The sequence below is a fragment of the Thalassophryne amazonica genome, chromosome 1 (genome assembly GCF_902500255.1).
Source record: "Thalassophryne amazonica chromosome 1, fThaAma1.1, whole genome shotgun sequence".
Classification (NCBI taxonomy): Eukaryota; Metazoa; Chordata; class Actinopteri; order Batrachoidiformes; family Batrachoididae; genus Thalassophryne; species Thalassophryne amazonica.
Window position 1 is genome coordinate 61,942,809 of NC_047103.1, and position 22,080 is coordinate 61,964,888.

General features: G+C 41.6%; 1 protein-coding gene across 1 annotated transcript in view; it reads left to right on the forward strand.

Annotated features, from left to right (window-relative positions):
• Positions 1-22,080, forward strand: part of ofcc1 (orofacial cleft 1 candidate 1) — a 217,375-nt gene that overhangs the window by 42,449 nt on the left and 152,846 nt on the right. Inside the window, exon 11 of the mRNA XM_034166227.1 lies at positions 19,988-20,230. Coding sequence (XP_034022118.1) covers positions 19,988-20,230 — 243 coding nt within the window. The remainder of the gene's footprint in view (positions 1-19,987; positions 20,231-22,080) is intronic.

Consider the following 22,080-nt stretch of genomic DNA (forward strand, 5'->3'; position numbering starts at 1 on the left):
AAAATGCTGAAACCGACTTCTTCTGAAACTTCTCTGTTCTCTCACGACGTCCTGGATCAATAAAGCCTGAAATGTGGAGGTTTTAAGCTTGAAACAGGCTGATGACGCCGCCTGAGAGCACTGCGCGACGTCTCGCACCGTGAAAAGTCCTTAAAGCGACAGAATCACCTCAAAATCTCTCATCAGCTGTTAAAAGTTTCACTGAAGACCAGCTTAATTTTTCAAACCATGTCCACTTCGATGTGTCTCACAGGTTTAGAAAAAAATTTTGATCAAACGAAGCGCCAGTCTCTCAGCAACTTCTCAGACAAAGGAATTCCGACGAGGGGCTGGACGACTCCTCCCACAAGGAGTGCTCACAGGCGAATGACGTCACCGACAGGCGTGGAAAAACTCACGCATGCGCATGAGGGTTCAAGCATGTCTGACGTAAAAACATATGAATGAAATCCATATAGTTTTTGAAAAAAATAAAAAGGACCTATACTTTACGGACAGCCCTCGTACATATATATATATATATATATACATATACATATATACATACATACAAATATATACATACATATATACATATACATACATATATATATATATATATACATATATATATACATAGTGCACAACATCTGTGACATTTGAGCATCTGTGGAATTTAAGTACGAGGTAAAATGAGGCAAAAAAAAAAAAACAGAGCAAGGGGAGCTAAAAGTGGAAAGCAGTTTTAGCGGTAGCATCGCAATCTATGGGAAGAGTTTGCTGTTGTGCTGCATCTGGGGATGAGGCTGCCATGCCACCGCGCTGGCTTAAAGATGTAATGAATCTTCAGTCGGGGGGCTTTCCTTCCAGGGTGACAACTGGCTTTGAGGAAGGTTGTAAATGCAGGGGAGATTGTGGTATAATTCCTCAGACTGGCGTTTGTGCCCCCCGGTCACCATTCGATTATCTCCCAAATTGCTGTGTTTCACTGAGATAAAGATTTTTTATGGCTTGCTGACTTGAAACAACCGGCCGAGGCAGAATAGGGGGCAAAAAGAGGGAGAGGGAACGACAGAAAGAGAGGGATAGAGAAAGGAATGGCCAAACCTGCCATGCATAGTAATTTTCTTTGGTAAATGACAAAATCTTTGTTTAGATGACATTTCTCTGAGCGTGATGAATCTGAAATCTAAAATGTCACATTTGGCATGCAAAACTATGAAAATATATTTCTGTGCAAAATTCATGGAGGCATTTAATTTAGAACGTGTTTAATAACTGAGGCAGCCTGCATCAGTAATCCTGCCCGGAGGTCCCAAAAAGATTGTCATATTTATTCTCTCCTTTCTTTGCCCCCCCCCACACACACACTTCATACCGAGGCCAAAAAATTTTAAGGGTAAATGTTCATTGTTAATTAAGATTTACTAATTAAAATGAAAATAATTAACAAGAAAGCTTAATCTCTGAATATTAGCCCATACTTAGAAAGAAAGGAAGTTTTTGTATGTGGCATTTCCTGTCTCTAAGAGTGCATTTTGTGCAATCAGTCAATATGTGGAAAGCCCTGAAAGATATTTCAGTAAAAGGACGGCCGCTTGCCAGCAAAATCACGGAGGATCCCTCGCCGGAGCCTTTGATCTCATCTGTAGGAGTGCTGTAATGTTATGGCACTTTAGGCACAACTCAAGCTTGGGGCAAACAAACCACCTCTGATATGGAAAATTGGCTCACTTCACCTTTTACCTTCTTTGTACTGTCTTGACTGTCTCTTACGATGCATGTGCAGGCATGTGGGCCACATTACAACAATACCTTTTAAGACATAGGCACTGCAAACTGGACACCGCAAGGATGCTATTAAATCCTTACTTCGTTTTCCTCCTTTTGTTCCTCCTTCCAGTGTGGGGGTTTGAAGGCCTCCGTTACCTCCTCCCAAATTTGAGACGTGTGGGCTAAACCGCTTTGCCACCAATTATACTAAATTCACTTCTGTCAAAATTGTGTTTGTTGTTATAGTGTGCAAAGACGCTCACAGTGAGGAAGACAATTGAGGGGCATTACTGCAGGGCTTGTGCCCCCTGCGCCCCCCCCCCCCCCCAAAAAAAAAGCTTCTCATTGAATGTGCTGGGTTATTTTGTTACAGCACTTTGTTCAAAATAGTGTAAAACACACAATAGATGTCAATTGAAGGACTAGTTTTTGACCCAAAGATTGATCTTTCAAATTTGGTTGAAGTAGGTTTCAGCATGTCTCCAGTAATATAGTAGTCATGATTTTTAATGTTTTAAGGTTAGTGTTGAAGTTTAAATTTAACTTAGCCTATAGTTCCTGAATGGGACAGTAGGGACTAGATCGTGAGTGCTGTGTTAGTCGTCCTCAAGGGACTATCACGGCGGTGACATTCCTGTCTCTAGGTCATCAGCCTTTGAGACCTTGACACATCTGGGAAGAGCTTATATGGAATCTTGAGGTCGCTGGATAGGGGTGTTTGGCAATGTATAATGGTTTTTAGGGTCTTGGTGCTTCTTGTCTTACTGTATGTTTGTGAGACTTGAACACAACCCAGTGACCTAAGGCAAAGACTGGATGTCCGAGGAAACATCAGCTATGACATTGTGCCCATGTAACACTTTTCTCTGGAGATTATCCAGCACCAAGCAATTGTGCAAGGCCAAGGGAACATCCATGTTCCACCTGGTTGGTTGAGACAGACTGTGATTTCTGAGAGGTGGGCGTAATCTGATTGTCTGCCTGGGTAGTTTCCATTCACGCCCCAAGGATGTGGTGTCGCATGGCACAAGTGCATGCTCCCAAACCTAATGTGACTTGAAGGGATGACCAATTGCAGCTGCAGCTTGAGATCCTGCCTCTGAACATAGTTTCTCTCAGTTACCTCATGACTTACATATGTCACTGCAGTCATACTGATGAGCTACTTTTTCTGATTTCATCCATTTTCTGTTTTTGTTTCCAAGGAACTTAGCAAATTTTAAACAAAACTTCTGAAAGTGGTTCATGCTCATTCATGCTTTTGTTTCTTCTAGATTCGATTATTGTAATGTCCTATTTTCAGGGTTACCACAGTCCAGCATTAGGGGTCTTCAGCTGGTTTAGAACGCTGCTGCCAGACTTTTGACACGAAGCAGAAGGTTTGAACATATCACACTCATTTTGGCATCTTTACACTGGCTTCCTCTCTCTGTGAGAGCAGATTTTAAGGTTTTGTTATTGACTTATAAAGTTGTTCATGGTCTAGCGCCGTCTTATCTGGCCGATCTGGTGAAACCCTATGTGCCAGCCCGTGTTTTGCGGTCGCAGGATGCGGGACTACTCTGTGTTCCCAGAGTGAAGAAGAAGCCAGCCTTTTCTTATCGTGCATCCGCTCTCTGTCTTCCTGTGACCATGAGGCAGTGGCAGTCCGTGGACGTTTTTAAGTCAAGACTTGAACCTATTTTTATTATTTTTCTTATGAATAGCTTTTATTTTTTTTTATCTGTTTTATTATTGTACTTCTGTTTTTAATTATGTATTTGATTTTTTTTTTATTCATTTATTTTACATTTTATATTGAACTGTTCTGTGTGAGGCACCTTTGAGACAGCTTTTGTTGTGATTTGGTGCTTTATAAGCTGATTAAATTGAATTCAATTGAAATAGTTTAATTCCAGCATACCGGTGACACATTACTGTGGTGGTCTGAAGCTCTGTAGTCACAGCTGATCAAAAATTGTTTCTAAGCTCAGAAGTTCATCAGACACAATAAACAAGAATACAGATTGGTGGCTGCTTAGATGTGTTCAAAATTTACTTTCTGCTCCTCAACTGCGCAGACTTTTGCATTATTTCGGAAACCAATGGAAGAGAATCCAAAGTAACACTGGATCCTCAGCACTGCTGCTCAATTACTCTTGTTTTCAAAATTGTGGTTTATATCTATATCTGTGTGTGGGGGGAGAGGGGGTAGCGGGAACGAATGCACCTGTTGTCTGTTGTCAGGAATGGTAAATGGACTGCATTCATATAGTGCTTTCATGGTCAAAGCACTTAACAGTGACGCCTCACATTCATCCCCAAACATGCATGCACACGCACACACACACACCACTGTTAGGGTACATCAATGCAAGGTCTTCATGTGTCAAGTGCACACTGGGAGCAACTTGGGGTTTAAGGACCTTGCCCAAGGGCCCTTCATGATTTTCCAATCTGACATGGATTTGAACTGAAGAGCAGGGGTGGTGGCCAAGTGGTTAATGCGCTTGGTTTCAGTTCAGAAGGTTCCGGGTTCAAATCCTACCCCTGCCACATTTCTCCATGTAATGTGGAGTTGCGTCAGGAAGGGCATCCGGCGTAAAACTTGTGCCAATTCAACATGCAGATCCACCTTGGATTTGCTGTGGCGACCCCGAGTGCAAAAACAAGGGAGCAGCCGAAGGGACTTTACATGGATTTGAACTGAAGATTCTTTGGTCAAAAGCCCACTGGTTTAACATTTGTACATCACTTGATCATTGGGTCCCCAGTCCTGATATTTGCATTCACAGGCCTGTCCGTGTGGGTTGATGAGGTGTGGCCGGGCTGCATTCCCCAGGGCCAGTCCTTGGCTCATGGTGATGTGGAGCAGTGGTCCTCTTGTGGCGTGTGTCCACTCCTATGATGCGTGTAGTGTTCTCCCTGAGGTACTTACTATGGTAGCATGCTCCCTGTGCAACAGTCAGTCTTTGTTGTTGTTGTGGACATTGTCACTGTGACTGACAATGTTTGTCTCTTGTGTTTTTTGCGGGGGGTTTACAGATAGAATGACAGACTGCCCAACCAGGCAAACTAACAATCAGCCAACATTGTTTTCATTTCAAAACAAAGAGATAAATAGAGACAAAGACCAAATGTCTTTGTTTAAATCAGACTGGCTTTTCATTCTGTGTTGTTCACGAGATGCCATAGGGGACAAAAGAATGACTTTGTATTTGTATTGTTCTCTGATTATGCTGAATAAAAAACTAAACAGCCGAGCCAGCGTACAATATTACTCATCCTAAGCCCTAAAAAAGAGGCACATGTCCCCCAAACAAAACATTTAATAAATGTTTGGAGGTTGATGTAGCCTGAAGGTATTGAGAATGAGCTGCTGAGCAGAAAGTTTGGATTTTATAAGGACTGGTGATGTGCCCTTGAGTAAGGATCTTAACTCCTCAGTGGGTGAATGGACACCAGTAGATGGAACACAGCAGCTCTAAAAGACTCCTCTGAAATATACAGTATGTACTGCTCTCTGATTGTGTACAGTTTTCACAGAGAAAAGGGTTAAACATTCCATGATAACTAAGACAACATAAAAATTGGGATCACCAGTTTCATATTTTGGGCAGAAATTTGGCCATAAGAGGTTTAATGTCTGTTTCTATTCAAAAACCCATTTTTTGGTGAACTATATCAACCCAGCCTCACGATTTTTTTTCGAGCTCCCATCAGGAAATTAGTCACATTTTTGTGACAGGTTTTTTTTAATCTTACTATTACTAACCTTCCCCCGAATCCCAAGAATAACCTAACCCTAACTTTCCATTGCAAGCACCCACAATTTGTGCTCCCATTATGAAAATTTGACACTTTTCGTGACAATATCATGAACCAGTGTATATTTCGTGATGCTGAATCACAACATGCTGTGAGATATGGTAGAAGATACATACATGCTCTGCTATTACATACAGTAGTGTTCAGAATAATAGTAGTGCTATGTGACTAAAAAGATTAATCCAGGTTTTGAGTATATTTCTTATTGTTACATGGGAAACAAGGTACCAGTAGATTCAGTAGATTCTCACAAATCCGACAAGACCAAGCAATCATGATATGCACACTATTAAGGCTATGAAATTGGGCTATTAATAAAAAAGTAGAAAAGGGGGTGTTCACAATAATAGTAGCATCTGCTGTTCACGCTACAAACTCAAAACTGTTATGTTCAAACTGCTTTTTTAGCAATCCTGTGAATCACTAAACTAGTATTTAGTTGTATAACCACAGTTTTTCATGATTTCTTCACATCTGCGAGACATTAATTTTGTTGGTTTGGAACCAAGATTTTGCTCGTTTAGTAGTGTGCTTGGGGTCATTGTCTTGTCGAAACACCCATTTCAAGGGCATGTCCTCTTCAGCATAAGGCAACAGGACCTCTTCAAGTATTTTGACATATCCAAACTGTTTCATGATACTTGGTATGCGATATATAGGCCCAACACCATAGTAGGAGAAACATGTCCATATCATGATGCTTGCACCACCATGCTTCACTGTCTTCACTGTGAACTGTGGCTTGAATTCAGAGTTTGGGGGTCGTCTCACAAACTCTCTGTGGCCCTTGGACCCAAAAAGAACAATTTTACTCTCATCAGTCCACAAAATATTCCTCCATTTCTCTTTAGGCCAGTTGATGTGATCTTTGGCAAATTGTAACCTCTTCTGCACATGTCTCTTATTTAACAGAGGGACTTTACGGGGGATTCTTGCAAATAAATTAGCTTCACACAGGCGTCTTCTAACTGTCACAGCACTTACAGGTAACTCCAGACTGTCTTTGATCATCCTGGAGCTGATCAATGGATGAGCCTTTGCCATTCTGGTTATTCTTCTATCCATTTTGATGGTTGTTTTCCATTTTCTTCCACGCGTCTCTGGTTTTTTTTTGTCCATTTTAAAGCATTGGAGATCATTGTAGATGAACAGCCTATAATTTTTTGTACCTGCGTATAAGTTTTCCCCTCTTCAATCAACTTTTTAATCAAACTACGCTGATCTTCTGAACAATGTCTTTAACGTCCCATTTTCCTCAGGCTTTCAAAGAGAAAAGCATGTTCAACAGGTGCTGGCTTCATCCTTAAATGGGGACACCTGATTCACACCTGTTTGTTCTACAAAACTGACAAACTCACTGACTGAATGCCACACTACTATTATTGTGAACACCCCCTTTTCTACGTTTTTTTACTAATAGCCCAATTTCATAGTTTTAAGAGTGTGCATATCATGAATGCTTGGTCTTGTTGGATTTGTGAGAATCTACTGAATCTACTGGTACCTTGTTTCCCATGTAACAATAAGAAATATACTCAAAACCTGGATTAATCTTTAGTCACATAGCACTACTATTATTCTGAACACTACTGTACGTCATGCTCTATGATAATTAAACAAAGAATATACTACTGCACATGCAGACCCTGCATTGAGAGTAGATGTTTATTTGTTTGTGCCTTATTATGTTTGGACACCAGTGGGCCAAAACTAGTGGAATATTTTGAACATTTATTTCAAAATAACTGATGATGGAATGTGACCCTGTGTGGGTTCATTGTGGGATGTCTTCCATTTGAACATATTGTTCTAAAGCACAGGTGTTGTAGAGGATTGAAAATGTTCCTGAACAGTGTTTTGAATTTGCTATCAATAATTTGCGATATTGTTGACTCGGGCTGTAACGATGCATCATGAATTGTGATTATCGTATTGTGAAGCATGTACTGAATCAAATTTTTTTGTAAATGAAGAATCTACTGCATGGAAGAAATAATGACCTCTTGCAGAAGAATAAGAAATGATTGGTAAAATATACAAACAGGAAATATAACATCAAGCTTACAATTTATACTGCAGAATAATTTGTTTCTTTGAAATTTAAACAAGCCTCTTCGGGAACCATCACCTTATCATGGTGAAGAGGTTTGTGTGACACTATGAAGAACCTGAGAGCTGTGTTGTCTGGAGCCTTTGTGCTCCTGGTAGGGTCTCTCATGGCAAATTGGTCTCAGGCGAGAGGCCATACTAAGAATGGTTCACAAGACACCATGACAGAATGAGGCAGAGGAAATGTGACCCAGCCCGGAGGAAGCCCGGGGCCCCCGGCAGGAGGCAGGCCTGGATGGAGGGCATGTCAGCGAGTGCCTGGTGGCTGGGCTTGTCACAGAGCCCAGTCAGGCACAGCCAGAACATGCAACGTGGACCTTCCATCTCCACCCTTTGGGCTCACCACCCGTAGGGGAAACCGCTGGTGTCGGGTGCACTGTAACATGGGTGGCAATGAAAGTCAAGGGCCTCAGCAGACCAGACCTGGGTGACAGGGCCTAACTCTGGGGGTGTGTAACGACACCTCGCTGTGGGGGAAGGATCCGGAGCTTGTATGGGAGGTGGAACAATACCAGCTAGATCTGGTGGGCCTCACCTCCATGCACAGCCTCGGCTCCAGAACCACTCTCCTTGATAGGGGTTGGACCTTATTCTTCTCTGGAGTTGCCCAGGGTGTGAGGCACCGGGCATGTGTGAGGATACTCACAAGTGCCCGGCTGAGCACCACTACATTGGAGTTTACCCCGGAGAGGGTCGCCTCCCTGTGCCTTTGGGCAGCGGGGGTGGGGGGGACTCTGACTGTTGTTTGTGCATATGCACCGAACAGCAGTTTGGAGTATTCGGTCTTCTTGGAGTCCGTGAATGGAGTCCTGCATGGGGCTCCGGTGGGGGACTCCACTGTTCTACTGGGCATGCACGCACGTGGGCAATGACAGAGACACCTGGAGAGGCATGATTGGGAGCAACAGCCTACCCAATCTAAACCCGAATGGTCATTTGTTATTGGACTTCTGTGTGAGTCACGTACTGTCCATAACGAACACCATGTTTGAACATAAGGATGCTCATAAGAGTACATGGTACCAGAGCACCCTAGGCCAAAGATCTATGATTGATTTTGTGATTGTATCATCTGATCTGAGGCCGCATGTTCTGGACACTCAGGTGAAGAGAGGGGCAGAGCTGTCAACTGATCACCATCTGGTGGTGAGTTGGATCAGAGGGTGGGGGAGGACTTTGGACAGACCCGGTAAGCCCAAGTGGATAGTGTGGGTGAACTGGGAATGTCTGGAGGAGCCCACTGTCCAACAGATCTTCAACTCACACCTCCGGGCAGAGCTTATCTAGCATCCCTGTGGAGGTTGGGGGCTTTGAACCAGAACGGGCAATGTTCAAAGCTTCCATTGCTGAAGCTGCAGCGGGGAGCTGTGGCCTGAAGGTCTTAAGTGCCTCAAGGGATGGCAACCCTGGAACATCGTGGTGGACACCGGTTGTCAGGGAAGCCGTCCGACTGAACAAGGAGTCCTTCTGAGATATGTTATCTCAGGAGGACTCCGGAGGCCATTGCAAGGTACTGACAGGCTCGAAGGCTAGCAGCCTCTGCTGTGGGGGAGGACTTTGGAGCAACCACAGAGAAGGACTTTCAGTCGGCACCAAGGTGGACCATGAGGCACCTCAGGAAGGGAAAACAGGAAACCATCCAAGCTGTCTCCAGTAAGGATGGGATTCTGTTGACCTCAACTGAGGATGTAACCCGGCAATGGAAGGAACACTTTCAGGAACTATATTGGGGCAGAGCTGGAAACTGATGGAGGATTTTCATCAATTTCCCTGGTGGAAGTCAATGAAGTAGTTAAACAGCTCCACAGTGGCGAGGCCCCGAGGGTTGATGAGATCCATCCAGAAATGCTGAAGGCTCTGGGTGTGGAGGGACTATCTTGGATCAGATGTCTCTTCAAGACTGCATTGAGGTAGGAACAGTGCCTAAGGAGTGGCAAACTGGGGTGGTGGTCCCCATATTTAAAAAAGGGGACCAGAGAGTGTGTGCCAATTACAGGGGTATCACACTACTCAGTCTCACTGGTAAAGTCTACTCCAGGGTGCTGGAAAGGAGGGCTCGGCCGATAGTCGAACCTCTGATTGAAGAGGAACAATGCGGGTTTCCGTCGTGATCATGGAACAACCGACAAGCTCTTCACTCTCACAAGGATTCTAGAGGTTCCTGGGAGTATGCCCATGCAGTCTATATGTGTTTTGTGGACTTAGAGAAGGCATATGATCGGGTACCCCGGGAGATACTGTGGGAGGTGCTGCGGGAGTATGGAGTGAGGGGGTCCCTTCTCAGGACCATCCAATCTCTGTACTCACAAAGCAAAAGCTGCATCCGGGTGCTCAGCAGTAAGTCGGGCTCATTTCTGGTGGGAGCTTGGCCTCCGCCAGAGCTGTGCCTTGTCACCAATCCTGTTTGTGATATTCATGGACAGGATGCCCCCTGGGCGCATCCCTGTGGAGGTGTTCCACGCACATCCATTTGGGAGGAGACCCCGGGGAAGACCCAGGACTAGGTGGAGAGATTATATCTCCACACTGGCCTGGGAATGCGTTGGGATCCCCCAGTCAGAGGTGGTCAATGTGGCCTGGTAAAGGGAAGTCTGGAGTCCCCCGCTAGAGCTGTTGCCCCTGCGACCCAGTCCCAGATAAGCGGTTCAAGATGAGTGATGAGTAAGAAAATGAAGAGTGAGCTAACTATGTTTTGTGATATGTATCAAGTCGTGACTGGTGTATTGTGATATGTATCATATCATGGAGCTAGTGCATCATTACATTCCTAGAGATGACGCGGTTTGATATCCCAAGCCACATGTTCTATCCATTCTTTAATTCACAATTTATGTTGCCATTCTGTTTTATATTTCACTGAGTATATGCTCATACAGTGGGCATTATGTTTTTCTCTGTGGTTGCTACCTTAACTTGTTTATTGAAACTATTATGAAAGAGGGCACCCGAGGGTGTAGCGCACCAACAAATACACAACATGTCCAGTGTTCAGAAGGTGTCAAACAAATTGTGAATTCAACCACAGCTTTTTGAAAATGTCCATAATCATCTAGCACCGTGAGGTGAATTTTTAAACGAAAAGCAGGTGGTAAACCTAAATATGGAATATTATGTAGAGAAAGCAATGTCGTGTTTAAATTTGGTGACTTATAAAATTATAGCATTTACTGTTTTTGAGTTATTGACAACACATGCCTGGGAGGGACTAACCCACTCATCTAACCATCTACTAGTTTGCTTTTTTCTTTTCCATACAAACACAGTAGACAATATATACATTATACAAATGCTTGTGGGCCTTCAGTTATCAAAAACAGCCCAAGTACTGATTTCCTAAAGAACCAAAATACAGAAAGGTTTGTCTGTTCAAGTGAAGAAGATGTAATTAAGTTCAGTTCATATATGTAGCACTTTCCTAAAAGTTACTTTAAATAAAATCAAAAACATTGTTTTACAGGCATAGTGATGCAGGGAAACATGCTTCAACAACTGTTGATGGAATTCCGTGCAGAGGTCAACGTAACAACCTCATACTGTCAACAAATTGCTTGTTTTAACCCAGAGGCATTATTTACTTTTCCACGTCTGAAATGCAATATTTCATGTTACAACAGCAAACCAAACAACCTTTGACAAGGAAACTGTTAAATATACTGGCTGATTAACTGAAAACAAGTGCCAATACTCTGATTATGTAGCTTTTCCTTCAACGGCCATTTAACTGTAATCTTGTCCTTACACGTAATGCAGTTATACATTACCTACAGTATAATTATTTATTTGATACCATGTAAGAGACTGCGGGAATTTGTTGTTTTGTTTTTTTTCTGTGATATGTAAATATGTTTCATCAGATCATGTATATTACAGTTGAAACCAGCCAGTATACAATCCCAATTTCAATGAAGTTGGGACGTTGTGTAAAATGTAAATAAAAACAGAATACAATGATTTGCAAATCCTCTTCAACCTATATTCAATTGCATACACCACAAAAACAATATATTTAATGTTCAAACTGATAAACTTTATTGTTTTGTGCAAATATTTGCTCATTTTGAAATGGATGTCTGCAACACATTTCAAAAAAGCTGGGACAGTGGCATGTTTACCACTGCATTACATCACCTTAACTTCTAACAACACTCAATAAGCGTTTGGGAACTGAGGACACTAATTGTTGAAGCTTTGTAGGTGGAATTCTTTCCCATTCTTGCTTGATGTACGACTTCAGTTGTTCAACAGTCCGGGGTCTCTGCTGTTGTACAACCCCTGGCAAAAATTATGGAATCACCGGCCTCGGAGGATGTTCATTCGGTTGTTTAATTTTGTAGAAAAAAAGCAGATCATAGACATGACACAAAACTAAAGTCATTTCAAATGGCAACTTTCTGGCTTTAAGAAACACTATAAGAAATCAGAAAAAAAAAAAAAAATTGTGGCAGTCAGTAACGGTTACTTTTTTAGACCAAGCAGAGGGAAAAAATATGGAATCACTCAATTCTGAGGAAAGAATTATGGAATCATGAAAAACAAAAGAACGCTCCAACACATCACTAGTATTTTGTTGCACCACCTCTGGCTTTTATAACAGCTTGCAGTCTCTGAGGCATGGACTTAATGAGTGACAAACAGTAGTCTTCATCAATCTGGCTCCAACTTTCTCTGATTGCTGTTGCCAGATCAGCTTTGCAGGTTGGAGCCTTGTCATGGACCATTTTCTTCAACTTCCACCAAAGATTTTCAATTGGATTAAGATCCGGACTATTTGCAGGCCATGACATTGACCCTGTGTCTTTTTGCAAGGAATGTTTTCACAGTTTTTTCTCTATGGCAAAATGCATTATCATCTTGAAAAATGATTCCATCATCCCCAAACATCCTTTCAATTGATGGGATAAGAAAAGTGTCCAAAATATCAACGTAAACTTGTTCATTTATTGATGATGTAATGACAGCCATCTCCCCAGTGCCTTTACCTGACATGCAGCCCCATATCATCAATGACTGTGGAAATTTACATGTTCTCTTCAGGCAGTCATCTTTATAAATCTTATTGGAACGGCACCAAACAAAAGTTTCAGCATCATCACCTTGCCCAATGCAGATTCGAGATTCATCACTGAATATGACTTTCATCCAGTCATCCACAGTCCACGATTGCTTTTCCTTAGCCCATTGTAATCTTGTTTTTTTCTGTTTAGGTGTTAATGATGGCTTTCGTTTAGCCTTTCTGTATGTAAATCCCATTTCCTTTAGGCGGTTCCTTACAGTTCGGTCACAGACACTGACTCCAGTTTCCTCCCATTCGTTCCTCATTTGTTTTGTTGTGCATTTTCGATTTTTGAGACATATTGCTTTAAGTTTTCTGTCTTGACGCTTTGATGTCTTCCTTGGTCTACCAGTATGTTTGCCTTTAACAACCTTCCCATGTTGTTTGTATTTGGTCCAGAGTTTAGACACAGCTGACTGTGAACAACCAACATCTTTTGCAACATTGCGTGATGATTTACCCTCTTAAGAGTTTGATAATCCTCTCCTTTGTTTCAATTGACATCTCTCGTGTTGGAGCCATGAGTCATGTCAGTCCACTTGGTGCAACAGCTCTCCAAGGTGTGATCACTCCTTTTTAGATGCAGACTAACGAGCAGATCTGATTTGATGCAGGTGTTAGTTTTGAGGATGAAAATTTACAGGGTGATTCCATAATTTTTTCCTCAGAATTGAGTGAGTCCATATTTTTTTCCCTCTGCTTGGTCTAAAAAGTAACCATTACTGACTGCCACAATATTTTTTCTTGATTTCTTATAGTGTTTCTTAAAGCCAGAAAGTTGCCATTTGAAATTACTTTAGTTTTGTGTCATGTCTGTGATCTGCTTTTTTTCTACAAAATTAAAAAACTGAATGAACATCCTCCGAGGCCGGTGATTCCATAATTATTGCCAGGGGTTGTATTTTGCGCTTCATAATGCGCCACACAATTTCAGTGGGCGACAGGTCTGGACTGCAGGCAGGCCAGTACCCATACTCTTTTACTACGAAGCCACGCTGTTGTAACACGTGCAGAATGTGGCTTGGCATTGTCTTGCTAAAGTAAGCAGGGACGTCCCTGAAAAAGACGTTGCTTGGATGGCAGCATGTGTTGCTCCAAAACCTGGATGTACCTTTCAGCATTGATGGTGGCATCACAGTTGTGTAAGTTGCCCATGCCATTGGCACTAAAACACCCCTATACCATCACAGATGCTGCCTTTTGAACTTTGCACTGGGAACAATCTGGATGGTCTTTTTCCTCTTTTGTCCAGAGGACACGGCATTCATGATTTCCAAAAACAATCTGAAATATGGACTCATCAGACCACAGCACACTTTTCCACTTCATGTCTGTCCATTTCAAATGAACTCGGGCCCAGAGAAGGCGGCGTTGTTTCTGGATGTTGTTGATGTATGGCTTTCACTTTGCATGGTAGAGTTTTTACTTGCACTTGTAGATGTAGCAACAAACTGTGTTAACTGACAATAGTGTTCCTGAGCCCATGCGGTAAGATCCTTTATACAATGATGTTGTTTTTTAATGCAGTGCCGCCTGAGGGATCGAAGGTCATGGGCATTCAATACTGGTTTTCGGCCTTGCCGCTTACGTGTAGACAGGAACAGGTGTTCTGTGAGCATTCATCAACTTTCCCATTCTACTGTCCCAGCTTTTTTGAAACATGTTGCAGGCATCTATTTCAAAATGAGCAAATATTTGGACAAAAACAATAAAGTTTACCAGTTTGAACATTAAATATCTTGCCTTTGAGGTGTATTCAAATGAATATAGGTTGAAGAGGATTTGCAAATCATTGTATTCTGTTTTTATTTACATTTTACAAAACATCCCAATTTCATTGGAATTGGAGTTGTATTTACCTCAGTATGTCTTTATATTCACATAGAGTTGATTTATTAAGTTGATCTTGTTGAACCTTATGTCCCTTCCCATGGTTTGTGTTGTCATTCAGATCTACTCTGTGGTTCACAGGTGAATACGAGGTATACAGTACATCCTTTTTTATGGTACTTTGACATAGAAGAATTTGCTAACATTAGAAAGCCTGATGCCACTGACTTGTTTAAATCCAGATTCTGTGAGGTGATGATATTTGTGTGAACTTGTGCAGTATCATATTAATTCAAACTTGGTGTATTAAAGAATGCAGTTGTCATTTTTTTCTTTTATTTTCTCTCCAGGTATTACTATATTTTTAATTTCTTAATATCTGACTCTGTTTTATTAATATATTTGATTTTATTAAAGCATAACTTTGATTTTACTGCTAACTTTCAATTTCCTAATTTCCAGAGTGCAAAGTGTTTCAGTGACTGTTTGAAACCGTTTGATATGGATCCTTGAAGGTGCTGTATAAATAAAGTGATATAAAACAGCAATATTAACAACTACAGTCATAGTTTTCATATTATTATTATTATTGGTGTGGACAGGGGTGATGGCCAAGTGTGCTTGGTGTCAGGGTGGAAGGTTCCTGGTTCAAACTATATTTGTCCATGTACTATGAAGTTGCATCAGGAAGGGCATCCGAGGTAAAACTTGTTCCAAATCAACATGCAGATCCAAGGTGGATCTGCAGTGGTGACACTAAGTGAAAAAATAAGGGAGCAGCCAAAGGGACTTACTGTTGTTGGTGGTAGTCCATTTGTAGTTAACTTTTGATATTTTTACCTCTGCTAAGGAGGTTCTGTTGTTGTGTCTGTAGATGTAGATGTAGATAGCTTTTATTGTCAATGTCATAACAACAACGGAATGTCTGCACTCACATTCCACATACAAACAGCAATTGATCTACAATTATTACTTGTTTACCGTAATAATGGCACACATCAGAATTAGGACAACACATATACATTTGACATTGTTTATGTGCACTAAACTTGAAACAGTCCATTTTCCAATTGAGGCGATGTGAGTGTGTTGGTAGCCACTGCAACTGTCAAGTCGCGCCGCCTGCCAGCTTGGGAAAGACCGGAGGCCTGCTGCAGGGAGGGAGGGGCAGGAAGAGAGGTGAGAGGAGAAAACTGAAGCATGCTTCAGTCCATGTGTAAGTCTGTCAGTTTATTGTCCTTGTGGGTTGAGATAAGAATGGAGCCAAATAATCTCACCAGAGCCTGGATAAATTCCTCTGGAGGTAAACAGTTGGCAATTGACCTTGATGCTAGATAGCCTGTAGTGTTGCAGCCGAGCAGTGAAAAACACTTTTAACAGTTTCCACTCGCACAGCCAAATTCCAATTATGAATTAAGAATATTCACCGGCCTCCGAAACCTTCAGCTTCAACTGCAAGGCACGCATCAGCTCCAAAGTTTCTATGTAGGCTCTCAGTTGTCCAGGTGGTTTCCATAGTAGAGAAGCTTGAATCTTCGACTGGACTGGGTTGCTTGACGTGAGGACGTTTCGCTTCAAATTACAGAAGCTTCCTCAGCTAAAATTCTTGCTCTGGTAGTCTGACTTCTGTCTTGACTCTTGTAGAGAAGAATAAACCAGAAGCCAACAAAAGCTGGAGTTTTTAACCTAACCAGACCCCTCCTACCAAGAGGCCGACTGCTATAGGCTAGTGACTAAACAATAGCTCTAATTAGCACCTACTGTGCTCTAGTTAGCACTCTCCTAATGATGCGATGGAAGCCGCCCCTGATGGCTCCCTTGACGACTCTCCTGATGACGTGAATGTCTCATTACCATGAACAAAAGACTGAAACTGCTTTGACCTGAGTACCCCATTGTAAACAGGGGACAAAGCGTGTCTGAGACCTGCCCCCCGGTTAAGGCTGGGTTTCAACTGTTTTACAAAGAATGCTTCCTTGACACCTCTCTCAAACCATTTCTTCTCTCTGGCTAAGATTTTAACTTCCTTGTCCTCAAACGTGTGGTTAGTGTCTTTCAGGTGGAGATGAACTGCAGACTGAGGTCCACTGGCGACCTCTCTGCAGTGCTGGTATAGCCTCTTGTTTAAAGGTTGCTTAGTCTCACCTATGTAGTGTTCATTACAGTTTTCCTGACATCTAATATAATACACTACATTGCTCTGTTTGTAACTAGGGATCCTGTCCTTAGGGTGAACTAATTTCTGTCTCAAGGTGTTAACCGGTTTAAAGTAAACTGGGATTTTGTGCTGTCTGAAGATCCTCTGTAGTTTTTCCCCTACTCCTGCTAAATAAGGGAGAGACACTCTTCTTCTTGTCTCCGTCTCCTGTCTATCTGGTCTCTTTGTTTTCTGGGACTTCTGCACTTTGTCCAGGGACCATCGTGGGTACCCACATACTGTGAGGGCTTTCCGTACAAGTTGTTGTTCTTTAGCCCTTCCCTCTGCAGTTGTGGGCACCTGTAGGGCTCTGTGTTGAAGAGTCCTAATCACCCCAAGCTTGTGTTCAAGGGGGTGGTTTGAGCCAAAGAGCAGATATTGGTCAGTGTGAGTGGGTTTTCTGTAAACCTCTGTCTGGAGCTGCCTGTTCTCTCCAATCGTAACATTACAGTCCAAGAAGGCTAAATGGTTGTTTCTGGCATCCTCACGTGTGAACTTGATATTGGAATCCACAGAATTGATGTGTTCTGTAAAGTCCTCGACCTCCTGTTGCTTGATTTTAACTCAAGTGTCATCGACATATCTGAACCAGTGACTGGGAGAGATGCCCGTGAACGACGTCAAGGCTGTCTTCTCCACTCGCTCCATGTACAGATTGGCCACAATGGGGGATGATCTGGTTGTTTCAGCGGGGTTTGAGCCTGTCGATCGGCGCTCGGAGCGCGGCGCACTCTCGGCAGTTGTGGGCGGTCTTTAAACCGTCTCACATCTCGTGCGGATCTCTTTTTCGTTTTTTATGCTGGAACACCCAGCCATGACCCATCTTCAATGCTCTTACTAAGGGAAGGAGGTTGTTTGCCAAAATCTCGCAATACATGACCCCATCCATCCTCCCTTCAATACGGTGCAGTTGTCCTGTCCCCTTTGCAGAAGAGCACCCCTAGAGTATGATGTTTCCACCCCCATGCTTCATGGTTGGGATGGTTTTCTTGGGGCTGTTCTCATCCTCTAAACATGGTAAGTGGAGTTGATTCCAAAAAGCTCTATTCTGGTGTTATCTGACCACATGACCTTCTCCCATGCCTCCTCTGGATCATCCAGATGGTCACTGGTGAACTTCAAATGGGCCTGGACATGTGCTGGCTTGAGCAGGGAGACCTTGCTGCCCTACAGGATTTTAAACCATGACAGCATCATGTGTTATTAATGTAATCTTTGTGACTGTGATCCCAGCTCTCTTCATGTCATTGACCAGGTCCTTCTGTGTAGTTCTGAGCTTTCTCAGAATCATCCTTACCCCACAAAGTGAGATCTTGCATGGAATCCCAGACCGAGGGAGACTGACAGTCATCTTGTGTTTCTTCCACTTTCTAATAAATAATCATAACAGTTGTTGTCTTCTACCAAGCTGCTTGCCTGTTGTCCATCCCAGCCTTGTGCAGGTCTACAGTTTTGTCCCTGGTGTCCTTCGACAGCTGTTTGGTCTTGGCTATGGTGGACAGGTTGGAGTGTGATTGATTGAGTGTGTGAACAAGTGTCTTTTATACAGGTAACAAGTTCAAACAGGTGCAGTTAATACAGGTAAAGAGTGCAGAATAAGAGGGCTTCTTAAAGAAAAATTAAGATGTCTGTGTGAGCCAGAATTCTTGCTGGTTGGTAGGTGTTCAAATACTTATTTGCAGCAGTAACATACAAATAAATTATTAAAAAAAATCATACATTGTGATTTCCGGATTTTTTTTTTTTTTTTTTTTAGATTATGTCTCTCACAGTGGACATGCACCTAAGTTGAAAATTTCAGACCACAAGTGGGAGAACTTGCAAAATCGCAGGGTGTTCAAATACTTATATATATATATATGTATGTGTGTGTGTGTGTGTGTGTGTGTGTGTGGTTGCTATAAGAAGAAGCATCCATTTAGTTTTGGTGTTAACATGACGGGAATGAGTCTGTAGCAGCTGATGATGAGTTTCATTAGTTATGCAAGAAAGCACATTTTCTGATGCAGTGTTAATTAATAAATACTAAAGACGATAATGTACATAGTGAAAACAGTTGGAGGGAATATTTCTTCAAAACACGTGAATTTGCTCATAGAATAGTATACAAATATTGAATGTTTATGAGTTCAATGGTACAAATATTACATGAGGTGAAAACTGGAACATACCATTCAACGACGTGAAGCCGAGTTGAATGTTTTGTTCCAGCTTTCACCTAATTAAATATTCATTCCATTGAAAGAATGTAAAAACATTCATTCTTTGATTTATATAACAGCTACAATAGACCCTTGCCATTTTATATTTTATTAATTTATAAACAACAGAAATGGGACTTACATTTTGGTGTTCCATTGCTGCTGATGTCCAAATTGTGATGTGTAGTCCAGTGATGCTGTGCACTGACTTTGGACTTCCATTAAAAAAAGGCTTTGTGTAGTTCCTCAATCCAGCCAAAAATCACGTCAACTTTTCATGTGAACAGTTCTTCATGCATCTAGATGGCTTACAGCTGAGTGGATTTTGTGTGTGTGTGTGTATGTGTGTGTTACAAGAAATAGCAGTGTCAGATAGCTCAATCAAATCGTCGTCGAGTCTTGTCCCCTGCACGCGTGGGCGCACAAACGGAACCGGGTCGGCACTTATGCGTACGTGAATTACCCCCCCAAAAAAGACTGTGTACATCCTAAGTGCAGTTAAAAAAAAAAAATCACATCAGAAATTAGTCTAGCTTTTCATTCTTTCTTACTGCCAACAGCTTCCAGACAGCGCAGTGGATTTGTTTTGTGTGTGCATGTGCGCACGTTGTGTGTGTGTGTGTATGCACGTGCATGTGAGTGGGTGCATGTGCATGCATGAGCATGTGCGTGTGTACATGTGCGTGGGTGTGCATGTGTGCAGAGTGCAGTGGTACCAAACGTATGGAGCCAAATTTGCACTAGAAATGGAACCAAACTGCACTCTAAATGCAATGCAACACAAATGGGTCAAATAATCCATGTCATGTGACTCACAAAGCACCAATCAAATGACAAGGATCCACTCAGCTGTTATATAAAGTTCCATATTTATTTGCCATAAAAGTATTTACTTGAGTTATAAAGAATTCAACAAACATCCAAAGAATAATTTGAAATAGGTATTTATTTAATGTTATCTTATCATTGATCACAGCAATAATTTTGTTGTTTCCTTGCATCCAAAAAATCCTTTGTTTGGTGCTTTTTGTATTACAGGTGAACACTGACAGAACTCCCCAACCTGTAGACGTTCGCATTTGTTGTCTGCGGGCTGTCAGAGACAAGCTACCCAGGGGCCTCTACACTGTCAGTGTGGCCCTTCACAGTCGACTCGGGGGTCCGGCTCTGGCCTGGTGTGGAAAGAAAGGGCAGCATCAATGGGCTGCATCTACAGAGCCGGTTGAACATCGGGGACACTTTTACGAAACTGATCTCCACATTAACCAGAGTCTATTCATGGTGAGCAGTTTTAATGACATGTTGGGAGCAAAGGATACTTAAAGTGTTACAAAAATCCATTAAAAAATGTAATAAAGGTTAAGGGTACATTAGAGAGTTAACATGTTTTTGTTTTTTTAAGCATGCAACTGCAACGACAAACAAATGGATTCACCAATATTTTTGGAGCTTTGCTTGAAAATAGGAGAACCAAAGATTTGGAATTCATCAACTGCTAATTGAAGCTGAAGATGTTGTATATCTATTTACGTTTCCATCCTGCAATAATAAATAATGAATTAATAATCGAACTTTACAATGCTAGCACACAGAACACAGTGACGATGCACTGTGATGTAGGCTTTTAAACAGTCACGTTAGCTACTTATATAATATAAAATCAAAAAAGTATTTCTTTCAGCTTGGGGTCACCACAGTGGATTTGAATATTAATACCCTTCCTGATGTAACTCCATATTATGTGGAGAATAGGGACAGCTGGTCTTGAACTGAGAACCTTCTGTTTTCACAGAAAGTGCACTGACCACCACACTGACACATAAAATATATAGATTCATTTCCATAAAATTAACTATTTTCTACATATTTGCATGGGGAAAGATATTTGACCTTGACCTCTGACTTTGATTGTTAAGTAGTCCTAAACATAATCCTGTCATTTCTTCCCATCCATGGGCCCAACGTACCTGACAAATTTGATAATATTGCTTTAGGCATTCATAAAGAATGAGTAATTTCTGCACAGTGAATCTCTGACACTCTTAAGTGGCTCAAACAGAAATGAGTCTTGTTAACAATGTATGAAGTCTATTCCAATAATACTACTCCAACCCCAGTATGAGTGGTGAAGATCTGTGTCATATCCAGAGGTGTCAAGTAACGAAGTACAAATACTTTGTTACTGTACTTAAGTACACTTTTTAGGTATCTATACTTTACTCCATTACTTATTTTTCTGCCTACTTCTGACTTCTACTCATTACATTTTCACACAAGTATCTGTACTTTCTATTCCTTACATTTTTAAAACAAACAGCCTCGTTACTCTTGGCTTAAGTTTAATGTTTATATTTCACGTCATGTGCTCCTGTAATCAACTTTTCTGCAGCGCGGCTTTGCTTTGAACCATGAACCAATCGAAGCAGTGGTTCGCAGATTGAAGCAATGCTTCGACCTATTGCTTCTTTCTTTCTTTCGCTTAATTTTCCCCCACTAAAACCCTAAAGAGCATACTTCTGTGAGTATTATTTACCTTTTCTATGTTAAACCGACCTGTTATGGTCTTCTGAAACAGTTGATAGATGTATTTTATAACTTAAAAACGGGAGCGATGCTAACGCATTAGCATGTCTATGGCATTTTCAATGTTAAAAGTTAGCATTAAGCAATTGCAGCTCATCACGTTCGGGTGCATTTGTTTTCAGATTGTAATATTTCTTAAATTTATTTTTGTTTATATATTAATAATCTAATGATTATTATATACAATTTTAGAGAAAGAGGCAAAAAGAACCTGAATAGAAACACAACAGAAAATATAAAAGCAATGAACATACACAAATAAGTGTTTCCTGTGAACACCTAGTGACTCTTATACCTCCACTTCATCCCTGTCTTAATGAGAGTTTGTTTCAGTCAAACCATATTTTCAATGTGTTAATTTCTTCAGTGATTTCCTCCAGAACTATCTGCCAAACTAGAAAACTGCTGCATCCTAGTAAGAGCAGAATACTACTGGAATGAATTTGAATAAGGAAAATTGTGGGGGGTTTTTTTTGTTGTTGTTTTGTTTAGTTTTTTCCTTCACTAAATGGATGCTGCACTCACTGCAGTTTATTGTCTGGAACAGT